The following is a 19,386-nucleotide window of genomic DNA, read 5'->3' on the forward strand; positions in this document are numbered from 1 at the left end:
CCAATCACATTTCTGTCTTTTACATGCCTGTGTTTTATTTAACTTAAAAAACCATGCAATAGAAACCTGCCCTTCTGTGATATGTCCACATATTCAAGTGTGTTTATTTGAGCCAAAATAATAGACATGAAAGATTTGTTAAGTGTGAAACCAGGATAAAGAAACCACGTGCGAAGTAAAATACCAATTTATTAAATTTACACTCACTCTGAATAAATTGACCTCTAACATTATAATGCAGACAGCACTGCATTTTTTTGTCCTCCATGAGAAAAAATTGTTCAACTGATGACTTACTGATCTGCACTCACTTCAAGATTTTCCTTAAAGGATTTTTTTTTAAAAGAAAGCACTTTTCCCCAAGCACAGAGAAATACAAATTTCAATATTACAAAACATTAATACAAAAAAGACATCAGAAGGCCGCTTTGAGAAGTATCCAAACCTTTTCAAAACCATATTAAGTTATAAGGACGGCTTCCATTGCACTGGAGGAAAAAAAGCCATTGGAGACCTTTTCCCTCCCCCTGCTGTTTAATACTAATGTAACCATGGAAATGAAAACTATAAACATTGACTTCCCCTCACCCCCAGCATGACAATATATAGAACAGCAGACGTGTTTCTTGGTGAAGGTGAGAACAGGTAACTGCTCAGGACAACACCCGGGTTTCTGGGCGTCTCTGCTGCACTGACACCACACAGCTCACACCACTGCCAGAAGGAAGAGATGCTGTTTGCTCTGCTCACATCTGATGCTCCTACCAGCTGCCCTCTGCGCTGACTCCTCACTTTTGTCTGTGTTTGCTAGCATTTGACCTTCTTTAGGTTTTAGGTAACACTCCCTTAGAAGAGACAAACATGAATGAATAGCTGTGACATAAAGCAATCAGATCATAATCAGGCAAGTTCAAAAATATTATGGTCAATACCAGATTTGTCTTTCTGCACACCTGACCAATCCTTCTAAGGACAACTGTTTTACATCATTTTTATTATATAGGTATTTCCCAAGTATGTTCATGGGAACTTGTAAGGTATGTGGGATTTGTAGACACACAAGAACTCAATCTCCTTTCATTCTCGGTCTAGATAGGTCTGGGATAACATTTACCTCCTATTTGGCATCTCAGTATGTGTTTTTTCTTGCCAATTCAAGATCCACCCTTCAGTCTGATATCAAGCTTTGTCAGAGTAACACAACATCCATAAAATTATTTATTCCACTTTAATGGGGAAAGGGCAGAGAAGCTGACAAACTGAGAGGATTAAGAAAAATCCACAGACTGTTTAGCCCTCCTTCAATAAAGAAACCCTAGGCTAACTTGCCCCTAGTAAATTCATACTAAATTAGAGTTACAACAATATGAAGGCTATATCATCATACCTTTCTGCATTAAACTTATTTTTCAGATTGTTTTCCCACTCAAATGTGCTTCATTATCAGAAGTATCAAGTCTTCAAGGCTCTAGGCAGTTTGAGTCCTATTATTCCAATCTGATGGACTATTTTAAGATTTGCACAAATTTTTTTAGCTAATATCATTTTTCATTGGATACTGTTTTCTTCACACAAACCACTGCTTTCAGTCTAGAGAATGAAGTGTTGTTTCCTTCCCTCTTTACATTCAAAAGTGTAAAATAAACAAAAGATATCTAGAGCAATGTATGGAAAGTAGCAGGAAGGAGACATACTAGAGCACAAACTTGCTGAAACTAGTTTTAAGAATAATTTCTGCCTTCAACATCTTGGACCTGAGAGTGCTGCTAAAATATCAAAGTAATTCACAAATATATTGCATAATCTTCTCGTAAGTCAAAATGACTGCAACAGGAATATATTTTAAAGGAGTGACAGAGTGGAGAGAACACATTATGATGAAGCTGTATTGATAAGCAATGACCCTTGAGGCTACCTAAAAACATACAACACTGCCCCCCCGCAAAAATAAAGTAAAAAAAAGTAAAAAAAAAAAAATACTAAAACCCCCACTTTACCAACCATTTGCCAAAGTTCTTTCTGTTAGCCATTTCTAAGGCCTTATACCTTTTAGCAACATCCAGTATTAAAAACTCAGGTTTCAGACTTTTGTTTTGCCTAATTTTATTGAATTTGGGCCTTTCCAACAGGGTGTAATAAAATTTAAACATAACTGGAGGATAATATAACAAGTGAATGGTAAGGACATACAAAACTGGGAGGCTGTATTTAATCCCTACTGCCTCACCTTACTGCAGATTTCATGTAAGCAATCTACTTAGATTACTGCGTTATTCAGTTATTAATCTGAGTTATTCAGAACTGAGATTAGTTCTAAATCCCAGAACTATTTGTGAAAACCAATGACTTCACTTAAAAGAAAAGAAAAATCTCTGAGTTAAAGAAACAGAGAGAGCAAGAAATGCAAGCATTACTCAGTTTGCAGTAGCATTGCCTTTATTTTGCCAGCTGCCAAACCCAGCTCAAAACCACTTATTGATGAGGTACAGCACTGTCTGATACATACAGTACTGATATATACTGATTTAATACTGATAGATACCCAATATATACAGTGCTTCAGGAGCGGTGCCATATGCCGGGGGCTGTGCACTGGCAATATAACCACAACCTCATGGCTGTCGGACCAATGCACACATCCCTGCACAGAACACGTGCTGTATGTCAAACCTTGTACCTCTGCTGAGGATTGACCACATACTGCGTTACACTGCCCCTCACTCAAGGCTATGCCAGAGCATAACGGCACTTATATAATTACTCAAAAGTGAGGCAGCATTTACGTTTCCTTTAGCAATAAGCAAACGTCAGTGGATATTCCCGTGCGTGCACTTTCCAGGCTAACACAGCATCTCCTCGCACAGCCCGCCAGCCTACGCCGCTTCCAAGCGCTCATTCCAGCGACAGCACTGAGTGAAGGACCAGAACCGTTTGGAGACGAACGGCTTTGAAACGAACGGCTTTGAGACGAGCCGCTCCACGCACGGCCGTGTCCCCACGCAAAGATGTGAATTTGCCACGCCGCCCCACAGCCCGAGCGCTCGGGATAAAACCCCTGGCATGAACTGAACCACGACCGTGCCGCCGCTTCCTGCGGCTCCCGCTCCGATCCCGATACTCGGATACTCCCCCACGAGGGCGGCCTCCCTTCGACCCCGGGGTGGGTGTCCCACGGGGCTCCCACCCGCGCCGCGCCGGCGGCTCGCAGCAAATTGGCAGCAGAAAATTACCGGGGCCCCGCCTGGCTCCCTCTCACCCCCCCACCCCAGAGAGCTCGGCCCGGCCGGGCCCGGCCCGCGGGGCAGCCCCGGGGCACCCATAACGCCGTTTCCTCCGTGGCCAGCGGAGCGCGGAGCGGGCACCGAGGGTGCGGTGCGGGCCGAGCCCGCCCGGCCGAGCCGCGGAGCCGCCGGGAAACTCACATGAACCGAGGAGCCGCCGCCGCCGCCCGCACGGGCAAGAAGGACCCGCTCGCAGGGCTGCCCCAGCGAGCGCCTGACGTTTGCAAGCAGGCGCCCGAGAGCGCCTCGCTCCCCCAGCACGCGCAGGGGTTAGGCGCCCAGCGCGTCGTTCCAGAGCACTGGCAGAGCACGCACACACACAGGGGAACGGGTGTTAAACTTTCTCTCTTTTATTTTGTTTTGTTTTGTTTGTGTTGGGTTTTTTGTTGGGAAAAAAAGGAAGCTCAGGCACTGTGAGGATCGCCCCTACGGCCCTACAGAGAGCGGGTGGCGGGGAGCAGTGACATCACTGGGGGCGGGCCGGGGGCGGCGGCGCTGGCGCAGGTACCACCGGAGCCTCTGCCTTCCCTCTGTACCGCTCCTTCGCCTTCCTCCCTCCGCTCCTTCGCCGGTCCCGCTACCTGTCCCGTCCCTCCATCCTCATCCCCTTCCCCTTCTCCTGTCCCTCTCCTCGTCCCAGTCCCTGTTCCCATCCCTCTCCCCTTGCCCATCCCCTTTCTCCTTCCCCTTTCCCATCCCCGTCCCCTCCCCTTCCCCAGGGGTCTCTGCCCCGGTGTAGCAGCGTAGGGGGGATCAGGGTCCCCAGCATTTCTCTGAGTCCTTTAGAGAACCGGCTAAAAGCCATTTCTCTGTGCCAGGTTTAGTTCCTGAATCCGTGTGTGTCGGATAAATCAAGCGGTGGCAAACCCGATTGTAGGTTTTCATTATGATACTGATGTAGCAGAATTCGAGTTTTCTTCAATATCTGTTCTGCATTTTAATAAACTTTGTGAAATCACTCAGTTTCAGGGTTTTTTGTGAAGTAGCGACACTAGTTAGAGTTGTATATTCTATTTCAGTTATTTTATAAAATTAATATTTATTAATTTTATAATAAAAATATCAAATTAATTATATTTCTTATATTAATAATATAATAATATTAACAATAATAATATCAAATTAATAATATCTTGTAGTGGTAGTAGGAGTATTTTAAGACTTAAGAGCAGAGTTATTCTGTGGAAGAATTTCTTCCTGTGAAATGGCCCACTTTGTTTAGCATACCATGATTTCATGGAAAAGTGTTAAGTATAGGACGTTTAGGGTACCCGCTCTCCTGAAATTGCTCTCAATTGCTTTAAAAATAATTTAATATCAGTATAATTATATTTTAACTCAGAAAAGCTGCCTTCATAAGGTAAGGAATATTTACACCTGAGTACTCAGGAGGCATTTCGGTCAGCAGGCATTTCAAGTTCCTAATGGGGCTGTTTACCGTGATTTCTGCATGTGGATGCTTTAGGAATTTATAGGTGTGTTTCACTGGAAGGACTCATTCAGGTTGGTCTCTTTGTATGTGCAATATTTGCTTCTGAGAATCAATTTATTATGTTGTGACTTTTTTTTCCCTAAGGGCAGCGTTCTTAGTGTCCCTTAAGTCAATCACCTAAGCACTGAAGAAGTGGACATGCAGTGGAGAAGTTGGAAATGATGGTTCTAGAAAAGCCTGACTTCTGAAGAAAAAACACTTTTCTCTGAGAGCAATAGATATTTGGAGGAGCAAATAAATTGCTCGATAGGTGAAGTTCCACTTTGTATTTTATTTCTCATTTTTGAACATCAAAACGATACCTACTGCAAAATTTTTAGAATAGTGCTAATCTGAATATTGAACAGGAATTTCTAAAGGTCTTTTTTTTTCCTGATTTTGCTGAGGATGTTGGTGAGTGCTTTTGTGTACTATGAAGGTTTCTAAGGAGGATTTGGATGAAGGTAGGGAGCTGGGGAAGGTTGTTCAGAGGTGGGATGCAACAAATCCACTCCTGGACTTCTCATCTTTATGCCAGGCATGGTTCACAGATGTGACTGACTGTCTCTCATACATGGAATAAATGGTGCTTTGGAAACAGTGACTCAGTAATTTTATATGACATTAATAAGACAAGTCTTCACTTCCTCTTCCATCCTTGCTGTTTTGGATTATCAGAATTGAATTTCCAAAATTCAACCCCAAAATTGAATTTGAATTAACTGGTTCTGGTGTCAGTTTAGAATAACAAACCTTTCTTCTTCTCTTCCGGTTTTTATTTCAAAGAGGTTCTGCAGGATATAATTAATTCCTTCAAATCATAAAATTAATGCAGTATGTGTCTTTTCTATACAGTAAAAGTGAGTTGGAGCTGTAGAATTGTGTACAATCCAGTAGGGACAATGTGTAGCACTTTCCTGTGTTTTTAGTTCTGCCAGACTTTGATGTGAAGTGAAAAAAGAAATCAAAAACAAACAAACAAACCCCCTCAATTTAAAAATAGTCAGAGAAAAGCTTTTTTTAGATGAACTTTTAAAATATCTATAACCATTCTTTTTGAATTTAGAAATGTCAGTAAGTTACTAGAGAAGTGTTGAGACTAAATTTGTTAAAAACCCCCTTTCATTTAAACTGTAATATGTGTCCCTTTCTAAAGGTGGTGGAAGGCTTAAGTTTGGGGTTACTCATTTTATTTTTCAACTCAGTCTCTGGAATTTGTGTAAGTTGAGAATTAAGGAAAGATCAGTTTGATTGTGAGGGTAACAATTGACAGAACTAGCAACTGATATCTTGGAAAACCTTTTTCGTTGCTTTCATGGATTCCCTGTAATTAACTCTGTAGGAGGAGAATTTATTCCATACCTGTTAAAATTCTTCATTGATTCCTTTTGGTGGGTGACAGGAAGGGTTGTTTGCTTATCTCATGCTCAGGTCTTGCTTTTTGCCTGTCTGGTTCCCAACCAAAGGGAACAAGTGATGAGTGTGCAGTTGCCTACTTGAACAAATTCCAGGTGTTGTAATTCCTCCTTGTAAGCCAAGTGATCTGAAGTGCAAGGAAAGTTTAATCACTTAAAATGGTTAAAATTGTTGTGATTTAACAATTCTTTTTATTAAAATTCCTTTCTAAGTGTCAGCTGAATGCAGGTACAGTGCATTGGAGAAGTATTATCTAACAGTATTTTTCTACAGTAAAAATGAGAACATTTTACCTCAATAGATATATTGTACACTACATATTTACCTTCTTTGAGACATGAGGCATCTTGCTGCTAGACCATCTTACTCCCCCTCCCCTCCACTCTAATCATAATAACTTCCTTTTCTTCTATTTTAGAGCAAGCATTAGAGGATCATTGTGCCAATCAAGATTGTAATTGAATCTGTAAACTAAGCTATTTTTTCTAAGTGTTTAATATATATTTTCTTTGTGATGTTGAGTAGTTTCTTTGGCAGATGTTTTTACAGGAATGGGGGTTCTTATAAATACACACTTATGGGTTTCCAATTGGAACCTGCTGCATGCCAGTAAATCTTTGTGCTTGCACTCTGTCCAATTGATGTCTTTCCAGTGGAAAAATCTGACTGTAATGTGCATTGTTCACATCCTAAAATAAATCATCTGCAAAAAATTATGAAATATTCATGAGATATGAAAGTATTGTATCTTTATAAATAAGACTTTTAATACAAATACTAATATAAATATTCCAGTGGTCAAAGCTGTTTTGGATTTTCCTTGCTTTTTTTAGGTTTGATTCCTTAACACTACACATTTATATTCAATACTATTTATTTTGATATTTATTAGAATGTAAAAGTACATATCTCATGCTTGTGTTTCTTCAGGGGAAAAAACCCACAAATGAGATCAATCTTTATGTTTGCTTTTTATCCTTAGTTGGACTGTATTAGTTAAAACAGAAGGTATCTTTCCTAAGATCCATTTGCATAGACCTAGTAAATATGTTTAGTATATAAGGATTTTTGTGCAACCTGTATGGAGTTGCTGTCAGTTGGGATTCACAAATAAATCTGGTATTTTTTATTGGGAATTTTTTGCTTTGAACAAGATTGTTTTTTTAGAGAAAGAAAAATTTTGAGACACCATATTTTAAAGTTTTCTGTTTCTCCTGTGTGACTTCCTGAGGGGGTAAAAAAGATCTAAATTGCATTATTTTGTAAACAACTAGTAACATGAGTCTGTGTCTTTTGCTAATAAATTTTTACTCTGTGTTCTCTGTTGAAGGAACACAAATTGCTCTGAAGGGCTTAAGATTGTGTGAGAAAGATGTTTCCTTTGAAGGACACTGTGATGGGTGCCTCCACCTTCTTTGCCTCAGCTCTGCCACATGATGTCTGTGGAAGTAATGGCCTCCCTCTAACACCTAACTCCATAAAAATTCTGGGCAGATTTCAAATCCTGAAAACAATCACCCATCCCAGACTTTGCCAGTACGTTGACATTACCAGAGGTAAACATGGTGAGTATCTGTTTAACGAGCAAGTTTTTTGTATGATTACAATTTGGGGTTGGGGTTTTTTTGGTGACAATATATTTTAAGGTGACTGAGCAGAATACTGCCTTCATAGCACCAGCAAGTGACAGTTTCCAGTGTCAAAATTCCTGAATTCCTTTACTATGATTGGTGGTATTGGCTCTTTTGCTTCTTCTCTGTAGACTGAAAGGAGAGATTAGTTGTCTGTCTTGTCTTTTTGGTTACACTAACAGATAAAAGGTAAGAACTTCCTTCTTTTTATACCTCACTGAAATTCCTGAGCTCAATTGCACTGCCATGTCTTTGTGTGGAATATGGAAATAGATGTATTTTTGATGGTGAGCTCCTACACCCATGTTCTGATGTTGTGAACATTTTCATGTGATGGTTAGGTTTCTTGTTCTTGATTTGCAGCTGGTGTTGTCATCTCATGTCCTGGCTGCTAGCTTCCTGTATTATTATCTTTTGATTTCTTTAAGATTTCTCCCACTAGGGGTTATTTTATTCTAGCACAGGTTTGAAAGGTTTCTTTCAGTACCTGTTGTCACACTTGTTGTTAGCTCAAATAAAACGTATCTTCTTTTTTTCTGCTCTAGATGTTCTGTTGCAAGCTCAGCAGGACTACAACACATAATTTCCACAAAGAGGCTGCAACACCTGTGACAATTTAAGTCATTGTCACCCTTAACTTTTAAATCAACACTGTTCCCATACAAAAGTGCATTGTATGTATTTGATTATCTGCAGGCTCTCATAAAGTAGGGCAAGTCATTTTTCTTCCTTTTAGAATGCAGTATGATGGAATGTTTTAGGTTTTTACAAAATTAGGATATTGCCAACTCCAGATACTGAAGTATTCTATGGGTCAGGGAGTTCTTTATGTGTTTTCCTTTGCCCTCAAACATGTAATTTTTCACTTATGCAGTCAGGAGGTCTAAAAACTTTAATAATTTTCGTTTGTATTTATTAGTACTCCTTGAAACAAAACCTGGGATTTTCTTACAATATTATTTGGGATGAAAGGTTAGGAAATATTAACTAACATAACATTTAGTAAATAAAAAATAATAAAAGATGGCATTTTTGATTAAAAAGAGTAAAGGACATGAAGATTTATCTGTGTGTATAAAAATGAAGGAAAGAATTCATTCTTATAGTTGAAGTAACTTGAAGGATAGTAAATAAAATGTCTAACCATGAAGTCAGGAAAGTGTTCTGTTTTAATAATGGTTAGAATGGCAGTTAAGAATTTTGATATACTATGGAAAATTTGGCAGCAAATGTTATCATTTTGATACTTGCAGAACTTTCCATGTGTCAGTTCTGTGCCTAATGATTTCATGTTTGTGGAGTTCTGCTTGCAATTGTCAGTTTCCACTCTTGCAGAGAAATGTGAGAGCAGACTAGCAAAACAATGCAAAAATAAATTAGATGTGTAAATTCCTCCACAAAAGGCTTTCAAAGGGGGAGTATAAAAAAAACCAAAAAACATTCAAATGTGGGGTTTTTTTGGTAAAATTAAACTTTTAAAAAAATCTATGCTAGCATTGTACATGGCAATCTCAACATTTTTGATAGGAGATTACTGAATGCATGGATGGTTGGATTGACAGTGCTTTGCATGAGGAAAATGGGAAGATAATCTTCTGTATCTCATAAACAAAAAATAGTGGTGTTATCCATAAGCTGTATGTCTTGTGACATTTATTTATGTGTAATTTTCCATACAAGGTATGTCAAAATACTTCAACATCTGCCAAACAGGTACAACAAGAAGTCTCTACTCTCAGAGTTTAATTTGGATTCCAGTCCTCTTATACCTTTTTTTTTTTTTTTCAAATTAGAGAGACTGGTTGTGGCAGCTGAACACTGTGAGAAGAGTCTGGAAGATTTGCTACGAGAAAGAAAGCCTGTCAGGTGAGCTGTCAAGCTAACTCAAATCCACTCATCACTATTTCACATATCATCTGTGGCAAAATCTTGGATCATCTTTTAACTTTACTTGTTTAGCTAAATTTTACTCTGTTAAAGTTTAACCTAAAAACATTACTTAGCAGATAAAGAATATGGACCCAAAGTGGGAGTACTCATTTCTGTGAAATGTTGTTATGGGGAACTTGCTTACAATTGAAAGAAATACTTTGCAGCTCAGAAAATAATGTAGTTTTGTTGTTTCCTTTTAAAAATAAAATGAGACCTATGACAGGATATGGAACTTTCTAAGAATTAATGTGAAGGTTAAGTCTGCTAGGTGATGAAATACAGCTTTCACTAGAACAGATAGAATTTGTGTGTGTGTGTTTTTTATTTGTAGAAATCTATTAATTTATCATCTAGAAAGTGAACAAGATGTCAGATAATATGCCCTGTGTTTGTGTTAGCATTTTGTGAACTTGGACTTGTATGACAATGTGTGTTGCAGAGGGCTGTAGCTTGAGGAATGTTGGGGAAATACAACTTCAATTTTTTCTTAGACAAAGAGGTATTGGGTCTAAAGGGTTTTTCATGTGTGATATATGTTGTAGTTCTTCACAAAGTTTTGCATCAGGTTCCTATTGTGCCTAGTTCCCAAACAGTTAAAGCATCAGAAGCTCCTTTCATTCCTTTTAAATTCAGTCCTCACACTGTTCTTCTTTGAGCATGTGTGTCTTGGTGTCAGATGAGAAGCAGCCCAGACTGCCTGCTTCCTTCTGGACTGTTTTGGAGAAAGCTTCCCTGTAGCTATTTTCATTTGCTTTGAGTTGCTTGATGCAGTATACTTAGGTAGATTCTGTGACAAAATTTCCCCAGATAGCAGATGTGCTCTATAAGCACATTCATTTTGCCCTTTTATACTAGCATGTCTTTTGGGGCCTCCAGAAAGATTTTTTAGATCTTTTTAGGTAGTTTGGTAAGGTATGCAACTTCACGTTTTGGTGTGCTGAACTAAGTTACTTCCTTAGTTTGTGATGTTAACCTCAGCTCTTTGGGCTGTGGCTCTGTTAAAACTAGTTGCACAAAGCCTGGCTTTATTTTCTCCTCTTGTCTTGAGAGAGTTTTTGCTGTAATAAATTGTTCTACTATCAGATCTTTCTTTTAATGAGCCAGTGGGATTTCTTCTGGATGTTGTGACACTTGAGGATAAGGGCTGCAATATAGCCTATAGATATTATCCACAGTTTTTAGAGACTTTAATGTTTCATCTACTGTGAATTACAGTTTTTGCAGAAGCAGCTAAAGGATAAATTAGGTTCACTTCAAATGATATTTCTTGCATGACTGACGTTTTCCTTTTCCTTTTATATTTTTAATGATACCAGAATTTTTTATTCCTAGGGAGACCTAGAAACTTCCAGAAATAAGTTGGGAGGACCAATTCCCACTTATTGGTTATGTGATCTGTGTATATCAATTACCTTTGGAGGAAATATTTGGCTTTTTTATGAATTCTGATTACATTGGTCAGTGATAGCATAGCTGGCTACACATCCAGAGCTGATGCATGTGCCATTGCAATTAATTTTTTAAACTGTTTATGGAATGTGAGAAACTGCTCCTCTGGTTTCTAGATTAATTTTCCTTATGCTTGCCAGTAACCTAAGTCCTTTGCACCTGTACTACAAGCTGATGTAAAGTCAGCAGGAAATCTTCTATTATGTTAGTGCTGAAATTCAAGACATTACATTATGTACAGTCTATCTTTCAATACATTTTGGAAAACAGGCCATACAGCTGTTTGATAGTTATTTGCAGTTAATCTTTGCTGAAGTCATGCATCAAGTGTAGCATACATTCCTTAATATATTAATTATATTTTTTAAAAATAAATGTAGCTATGTTCTTTCTTCAGTTATCTTCAGACTTCCCTAGGTTTTCTAATTCTAATAAATCAGCTGCATGTAGGGGCCAAATTCTGGAAATTAGATCTTCAAGTGTTTACTGCTGTGTTCTGTCACAGTGGAGAAAATAATTTTACTGAGCATATCATCAGACATTTGCTAGAAATTGGACTTGTGACATATTCAAGAATTCATTCATTACCTAACAATACTGGGTCAGCAGTCCCCAGGAATTGCAGAGATTGTTTGTTGTTGTCCTCAAAGTTGACATGCTCAACTTCATTTTCAAAGATTAATGCAAGTAAGCGTTTGGTAATTTATGGCCAGATTATTTTCGGCTTTGAGTGTTGCATATTTGGGATCCTGGAATAAGCTATAAGAACTCTTCTCAGGTAAATTTTCCCTTCTGCCATAAGAATTTTTATCAGGTAAAAATCAGGAACTCTGAAAGGGAGAAAATGAGTATCAGCTTTTCACAATTCTTACCACAGGGAAGCAGGTACTGAAAAGGAATTTATTACAGCTCTCTAGTGTTTTGGTATTCTTTTTTCAGAGGATAGACAAGTGAACATAGTAACTGCAGTTAATGCTTCTAAAAGTGGCATTAATCCAAATTTTCTTTACTGTGTTTCCATTGGGCATCACAGTAGCAGCAGGAGAGCTCTTTTGGAGATGTGTGCCACAGGAAATTCAGGCTGCAACCATGGATAATAGGGTATAATAAGAGTAGGATTAGAGTTTTAGTCATTGGTATAGGAAAAGAATTTTAGGCATTGATATCCCATTTTTCACCAGACTGCTGCCCACTGTCTTCCCTGAGAGAGATTGTAGTCCGGGTCATTGTTTCCTGTTTGCATATTCTCAGTTTAGTATCCTGTTTGTTGTGCTCACTGAAAGGATGCACTTAATTTCAGTTTATAACAGTCACACAAGTGCAAAATCAGCTTTCTGAAGTGTGTTCAGGAGTCAGTTAAATGTTTCAAAGGCTAGGAATTTATGTACAGTCTCACAAAAATAGTAAATACCTGATTTAAGCTCACAATGGTTTATTGCTGTTCAGAGATTTGCAGATGTATCTCAGTCTAGCTGGTTTCCTCTGTCTTCCTGTGCATACAAGGATTTTTTTCTTTGAATTTGAAAATTTTCTTTGAATTGAAAATAAGTCACAAAAAATCATTGTGGGTAGATGTTTTATACTTTAACAGTCTCACTAAAGTGGCAATCAAAATTTTAGTTTTTCCAAGTTGCTAGTCATTAGTATTGCTACCAAAGACCAGAATGTAGGATGTACAATTATCTTTAAGGTTCTCCATCTTTTAAACACATTTCCAACTACTCCTTTGAGATTTCTTTTCCAGACAGTGTTAAAGGAGTTATTTTCTCTGCTCCTGTGCTGTTATAAAAGGAGTTGTGAGCATTTCCTTTTCTGTCATGCTTCAAGTGTGTTTCTTCTTTGAAGAAGTTGATCTGCACTTGTATTCATAACAATAAAAATGCCAGAAAATACTGACACTCAGCAGACTTTTGGCACCTACAGTACAGTTTCTGGATGGGTCTTCCATTTGTGGCTTGGACAGTCTAAGTCCATTCCTTTCTTCAATAAAATATAGTTGTCATATGTTTTGAAAGTCATGGTATTGAAAAATTACTAGTGAACCATCAGATACAAGGTATAGTTTGTTATACACAGAACATTTGATGGGAAGCAGACTGTGTCTGCAGCTGTTTACTGGTTTGGAGAAAACATGATCTGATGGATTTGGATGAGTACATTTTATTTGGCTCCATTAAACAGTTGTCTGCTCACTGATTGGACTAGAGTTCTTCACGCCATCATTGCTGTTGGTGTGCTTTGGCAAACTTGAAGTGAGACTGTGGTACAGAAGGTATTAGATGGGGAGGAAAACAATTTCTGAGTAGCCAGGCATTCTTCAAAAATGTTTGTAAAACAGGTGCAAGTCATCAAAAGGCTGAAGGTTTTACATGATTTGACTTGGAGAGCTGCGTATGAAAAGAGTTTTAATGGGTTGAGTGTATTCTGCTTTGAATCAAGTCTGTGTTGGAATTTCACATGAGAAATCCATGTATCAAAATAAGGCTGAATTTGACAAGGATAAATTATGTAATAATAAAATTAAGTAGCATTATTAAACAAACTTAAAGGGTTTTTTTCCCTTAAGTATGTGTGAAGATCTATAGTTTGGACATTTAGTGTCTATAGACTTTTTCTTTACTTTCTTAATAATGCTTTACTTGCATAGGTATGATGAAAGATTATCTGCTAGTCTGGAATTGTTTATATATTGTCCAATTATGCTTTTCTTCATGTAGAAGCACTGGTTCATTTCTGTGAGCAATTTTTAGCCTGACTGCCAATCTTCCTGTAGCATTCCTTTTAGCATAGGTTGTCTCCTGTGATTGCCTTTACTCTCACAAGAAAACAATTGTTTGGAATGGAAAAGGGGTGCAGTTTGCATGAGGTATAGAGATGAACATTGTTGCTTGAGATACCTTGTTTGAGTGATCTTTTTAGGTATGGAACCAAATTCTTTTGTTGCATATTTGGCTGCAGTGTTTGATGGCAGCACAAGGACATTTTAGAACACGTAAGTGTTTCCTCCTTATATGTGAAACATAACAGTGAGTGCATGCTTATTTCTTATCTTGTCTTCCAGCAGGGGAAAAAAAAGTGAAGAATCCTACTCTTTTGAGATTGGTAGTGTCTGCCTCTTGCTACTAAAATGTGTATTATAGCTGTATGTAATTGTCCTGATTTCAACTAGGGTAGAGTTGCTTTCCTTTCAGTAGCTGTTCAGTACATGTTTAGGATTTGGAATGAGAATGTTGTTGATAACACTGATGTTTTGGGGTTTTGCTAAGCCATGTTTATCCTGAGTTAAGGACATTTTCCCTTGGCTCATGCTCTGCCAGTGAGGAGGTTCACAGGAGAAGCTGGGAGGGAGCAGAGCTGGGAGAGGTGACCCAAACTGAGCAGTGGATGTTCCACACCACGTCATGGGCAGCACCAGCTGGGGGAGTTACCTGGAAGGGAGGCCAGCCTGGGTCTGGGACGGGGCCTGGCATTGCTCAGGGCTGGTGAGCAATTGCACTGTGCATCACTGGTTTTCTCATTTCATGACCAATGTTATTATCATTTACCATTATTACTGTTTTTTGCTTTACTGTCAATTATGCCACTAATCTCAGCCTACAAGTTTTACTTTGATTCTTCTTCCCAATCCACTGAGGTGAGGGGAAGAGAGGGAAGTTGAGTGAGTGGCTGCATGCTGCTTAATTTCCAGCTGGGCTTAGGCCATGACAATATAAAGTCTGTGCATGGGGAAAAAGTGTATGATTATTTCAACCTTTTGTTCAGCTGAGCTTTTTCTTTAGTTCTTGTAGACACTTCATATAGATTTCCGTGCTAAAAGCTGTATTAAAGGTCTTAAACAGAGGATGAGTTATGCTGAGTTAATTAAGAACAAAAGTACTGGAGAGTTCTGAGTCTACAATTTCTGGTGAAAGAGAATGTTGAGTTTCAAACAGAAAAAACACCATCCTCAGCGGGAGGGTAGCTTCATCCTACAAGATAATTTTGCAACGAATTGTGTAAGGGTCATGTTAAAATTCCATTCTGCATTAATGAGCAAATTAGTACTAATGAGCTAATGGCTGAAAACCCAAATGTCAAAGTTGTACTGTGCAAATCTTAGGGGATTTAAAGCACATTATTAATCCAAATGTTGATTTATGGTAGTTGTATTTAGCATCAAAATTGCTGTAGATTGTGAGAACAAGATGTGGTTAGTATATGGTTATTTTAACAAAATGCAGTGTTTGACGCTTCATCCTTCTTCTAGAAAGAAGAAAAAAGGAAGAGTGAGCACTTGTTAGACTTGTTTTATAGTGCGTCCTTCTAGAAAGGGACTTTATTTTCTTAAATGCAAGTTCTTGCTTTTGTACTACTGAGCAATGTCTTCAAGGGAACATTTGTCAGTGATTAGGGATCAGACAGCTGGTTTATTTAGATGCATTGATATGCTTGCAAACATCTCTAACGTCATTGTGGTTTGAGATTTGTTTCTTCTGGGCATATGGATATTCTCTTCTTGGGTGTGTAACTAAATAGGTACCAGGGCATTGGCACTGTTGTGATGGGAGTGTTTAGAAGGCTGGCAGATCAGGCTAGTTTAAAGGTTTTATTCATTCATTAGCAATATGCATCTCACTAAAGGTTGGCTCGTGCATATTATTACTCATCACTCTGTACACAGAACTGATACTTACTGTAAATGAGCTGTGTGTATCCAGTACCACGAGACTGGTGCTGTGCAGTCCACAGTGGCAGCTGTGGCCCTTGGTGGTTCTTAAAAGTCGAGGTGGTGAAGCTTGAGAGCTCTTCAAGCAAAGCATGAACTGGTCTTTCTTCTACTGTTATCTAATGCCTGATATTTTTATGTAATCAGCACTGTCCAGCCCGTGCAAAGTGTGATTTCCTGTACTTCCAGTAGTGTTTTTTTAGGTTTTGCCAGTCATCCTTCCTGTGTACTTGGATGTGTCTACTGTACATTTACAGTTGGTTCTGCTTCTCTTGCCCTTTAGTCTCGCAGATTTTGATGTGTGGTTTTCTACTACATGCAATGGCAGCCCTCTCTATTTCCCCCTTTGGTGATCACATTTCTCTTGTAAGTTTGAAGAACATTTAGTATTAATTGTATGGTGATTGATAAATTCCTAATTTATAGTCACAGGCATCTGTTTTGTCTACACGCAAGTTTATGGTTACCTCTCCAGATAGGTGTTTCCTGCCTCTTGTGATGATGTGTACTGGTTTATAGATCAAAGTGATGTACTTCCTAGCAGCTTTTGCAAGATCAGGTGTTAGCTGTGAAATTCCTAGCAGCACCACTGCTTATTGGTCTACTTGTAAAGTCTCTTTGATCACTTGAATTTGCAGGCTGTTCTTCTTGAAACTTCCCATTCTGTTTCACTTTTTAGCAATATCTGTACCATTGATACAGGAATCCAGATTTTTTGAGCTAAGCACTAAAACATACCTAGGTAGGCTTTTGGCCTTAGATATTTAGATTTTTTTCTTAAATGTGTTATGGCCAAGTTATTTGTTAAAGTAACACTGTTGCAACATATAATTTACATTGGGTGCCTGTCTTCGGAAGTGTTGCAAGGTTTGATCATAGTTTTAAAAGTTCTGTTGAGGGAGAAGGGGTTTTAATTAGGAAAGTGGCTTGTTAATAATGCTTAATCCTTTCATAGAGATGCCAATATAAATTAATTTTAAAAAGCCAGTCCTCTCTGACTGCAAGGAGAGCACTGTTTATTGACAGCTAGTCATGATTTCTAGAGCTGTCAGTTCAGTTTATACTGCCACACAGCTGCGACAACGTTAACTGCATCAATAATTACCCTTCATTTTCAGCTTTTCTTTTAAAATTTTTCATTGATCAGATTTTTCTGATCCACCTAGGGCACCACAGTAAGAATGAGGGAATCTATCTCCTTGTATGATGAGGTTAGGGACCCATCACTTCCCTTGCAGTGTGGAGGAGACAGTCGATACGGCTGATGTTAAGTAAAACTCTATTCTCTATGCCATAGGTATAGGTCTTCCTTAAAAATAAAGTAAAATATGCAGTTGTACTGAGTTGTACATTATAACCTCAAATGGGAAAAAGCACTCCTATAATCTTAAAATATCAGATCAATATCTTGCCCTCACTTGCAGCAGGGAGAATTGATGGAGTATCAGTCACAATGTATGGCTTTTTAAAGGTGCCTTTGTTCAGAGGAGTCCAAATGAAAGCAAAAACTTTTTGGAGATCTGACTTCAATTGATCTTAATTCTACTACTTTTTGAGATCACTCCTTTTGGAGAAGGAGAGGAGAATGTGAGATGTGTTGTTTCCTTCAATGAAATTTTCGCCTTGTGACACTTGGTACGTGTATATAATCCTATTGAAGCTACTCCTTTATTGTATATTTTGAGGTCATTCTCTTGTTTTTCCCCCTTTTAGGTCTTGTTCTTTTATTGTCACCTGTGCATCTAGTTCTATTATGTTACTCAGTGTGTATAGTCAGTTGTAAGAATGCTGAGTCTTTGATTGAGTTTTAAATGAGGGCTACTTTATCTAATTTTTGTATCTAATGATTGAAATAATTTATTTCATTGCACGTTTTGGTCCAATGTAATATATCACTATTACATGTTTTACATATGAGCCAGCTGAGGCTAAGATGCAAAAAAAAAAACTTTTTAGAAGGTAATCAGGGGCAAGATCAAAACTAGGAATGTGGATTGTCTTTCCTGTTCTGTGCATTAAATAGGATGGCACTGGAAATTTCATTAAACTACCACTTTAGAAGGTATACTTACTTTTCAAAACTACTTTTTTCATTTGCTCTCCCTTTTTTTGGGATGAATGCTGGATGTCCAAAAGGAATTAAGGTGCAATGTTTGAAAATTTTTGGTTTATGGCTTAAATTATTCAAAGTGATAATTATCTGAAAAATCACCAGTCTGATATAACTGTTGTATTCAATTGTTGTATTCAACTTTATATACAGAGCATATAAATACAATTATTATTGTATTTATATGCTCTGTATATAAAGTTGTTCTTTATCTGTGCCTTCATCTCTTGTTTCATGGACTTTTATCATACATTACAAGTTGAGACTGTCATAAAAGTGTAACATCATCTGTGCTGCTTTTAAAGCCAGGCTTGCAGCTTAGAACTTTAAAAAAGGATTGAAAGGGCTTTCTGAGTTTCCTCAGGTGAGCGATGAACTTGTTGAAGATATCCTGTGTGAAATAACCTTGTGAATGAGTTAGAGACTTCTGAGGACTGTGTCTATAAAATTCTTTTTTTGTGTGTGCATCTTATTCTCTGTTTGTTGCATTCCTTTCCAGTTCATTTCATTCTGGTAATGTGAATGCATTTCCAAGTAAATTGGCAGTGTTTACAATCTTGGTCCCCAGTGCCATTTTTTAATCAAACACATAATAAAGTGCTAAATAAACCATTCCCACCTGCATCAAACTCTTTATGTTCTGTATAGGGTATTTTGTAATTTATTTACCCAGGAAGACCCAATTTATCTGCACATCTGGTTTTCAACGCAGTTCTGCTTTTTATCCAGTTTTCCAGCTGGTTGATTGAGGAATAAGGAGGTCAGATGGCTTTCTTGAGGTCAACGTAGTGATTGTCTCAGCTGGGATTATACCCAAACTTTATCCTTTGCTGAACCATTTGGCCACACCACTTCTAACCAGTCTATCCACATTGTTGGCAGTAATGGAACTAACTGCAAATGTCATTTTCTTTGTTTTATAGTTTTGCTTGTATTGAAATATTGTCACTTTTATGAGTTCAGAAACATTACATCTGTTCACAACCTGGTTCCCTTTCACTTTGAACAGACGCAATTTTTTGTGATGAATCTCCTTCCTGGATTCCAAGTGTGTATTAGTTTCACAAGTTCAGGGATGGTGATTGATGACATTGCTGGTTTGTGTTGCTCTGGTGTGCTTCCTCAGGGCAGACCCTGTCTGACACTCTGCTTTGGGAGAGGAACCCATGTTTTCACTCCTGTCTATCACTGCTAAAAGCTTCTTAAGACTCCTGCTTGTTGAAGTTCTCTTCCTTTAGAGTGTACTTTTTACAGGAATGTGACAATGTTAGAACAAGATGCACAGATTTAATGGAGGACTTATTTAAGCATGCATTGCAGTGTATGTACCTGTGAACTGTAAGTTTGAGGAAACAGAAACTCAGAAACATGGTATCATCAGCATACTCTTA

At 38.2% G+C, this 19,386-nt stretch overlaps 2 protein-coding genes across 3 annotated transcripts in view; one reads left to right on the forward strand and one right to left on the reverse strand.

Moving 5' to 3' along the window:
• Positions 1-3,465, reverse strand: part of AIMP1 (aminoacyl tRNA synthetase complex interacting multifunctional protein 1) — a 31,388-nt gene extending 27,923 nt beyond the window's left edge. The window contains exon 1 of the mRNA XM_059471371.1: positions 3,423-3,465. Within this exon, the coding sequence (XP_059327354.1) occupies positions 3,423-3,424 (2 nt within the window). The 5' untranslated portion in view covers positions 3,425-3,465. The remainder of the gene's footprint in view (positions 1-3,422) is intronic.
• A 299-nt stretch (positions 3,466-3,764) lies between these two features.
• TBCK (TBC1 domain containing kinase) overlaps positions 3,765-19,386 on the forward strand; it is an 88,573-nt gene continuing 72,951 nt past the window's right edge. The window contains exons 1-4 of one of the 2 annotated variants that reach the window (XM_059470272.1): positions 3,765-3,785; positions 4,858-5,023; positions 7,499-7,733; positions 9,593-9,665. In XM_059470272.1, the coding sequence (XP_059326255.1) occupies positions 7,541-7,733; positions 9,593-9,665 (266 nt within the window). In that variant the 5' untranslated portion in view covers positions 3,765-3,785; positions 4,858-5,023; positions 7,499-7,540. Of the gene's footprint in view, positions 3,786-4,857; positions 5,024-5,119; positions 5,167-7,498; positions 7,734-9,592; positions 9,666-19,386 lie in introns of those variants that run through there. The other variant, XM_059470273.1, reaches the window with a different exon arrangement.

Source organism: Ammospiza nelsoni, chromosome 4, assembly GCF_027579445.1.
Source record: "Ammospiza nelsoni isolate bAmmNel1 chromosome 4, bAmmNel1.pri, whole genome shotgun sequence".
Taxonomy (NCBI): domain Eukaryota; kingdom Metazoa; phylum Chordata; class Aves; order Passeriformes; family Passerellidae; genus Ammospiza; species Ammospiza nelsoni.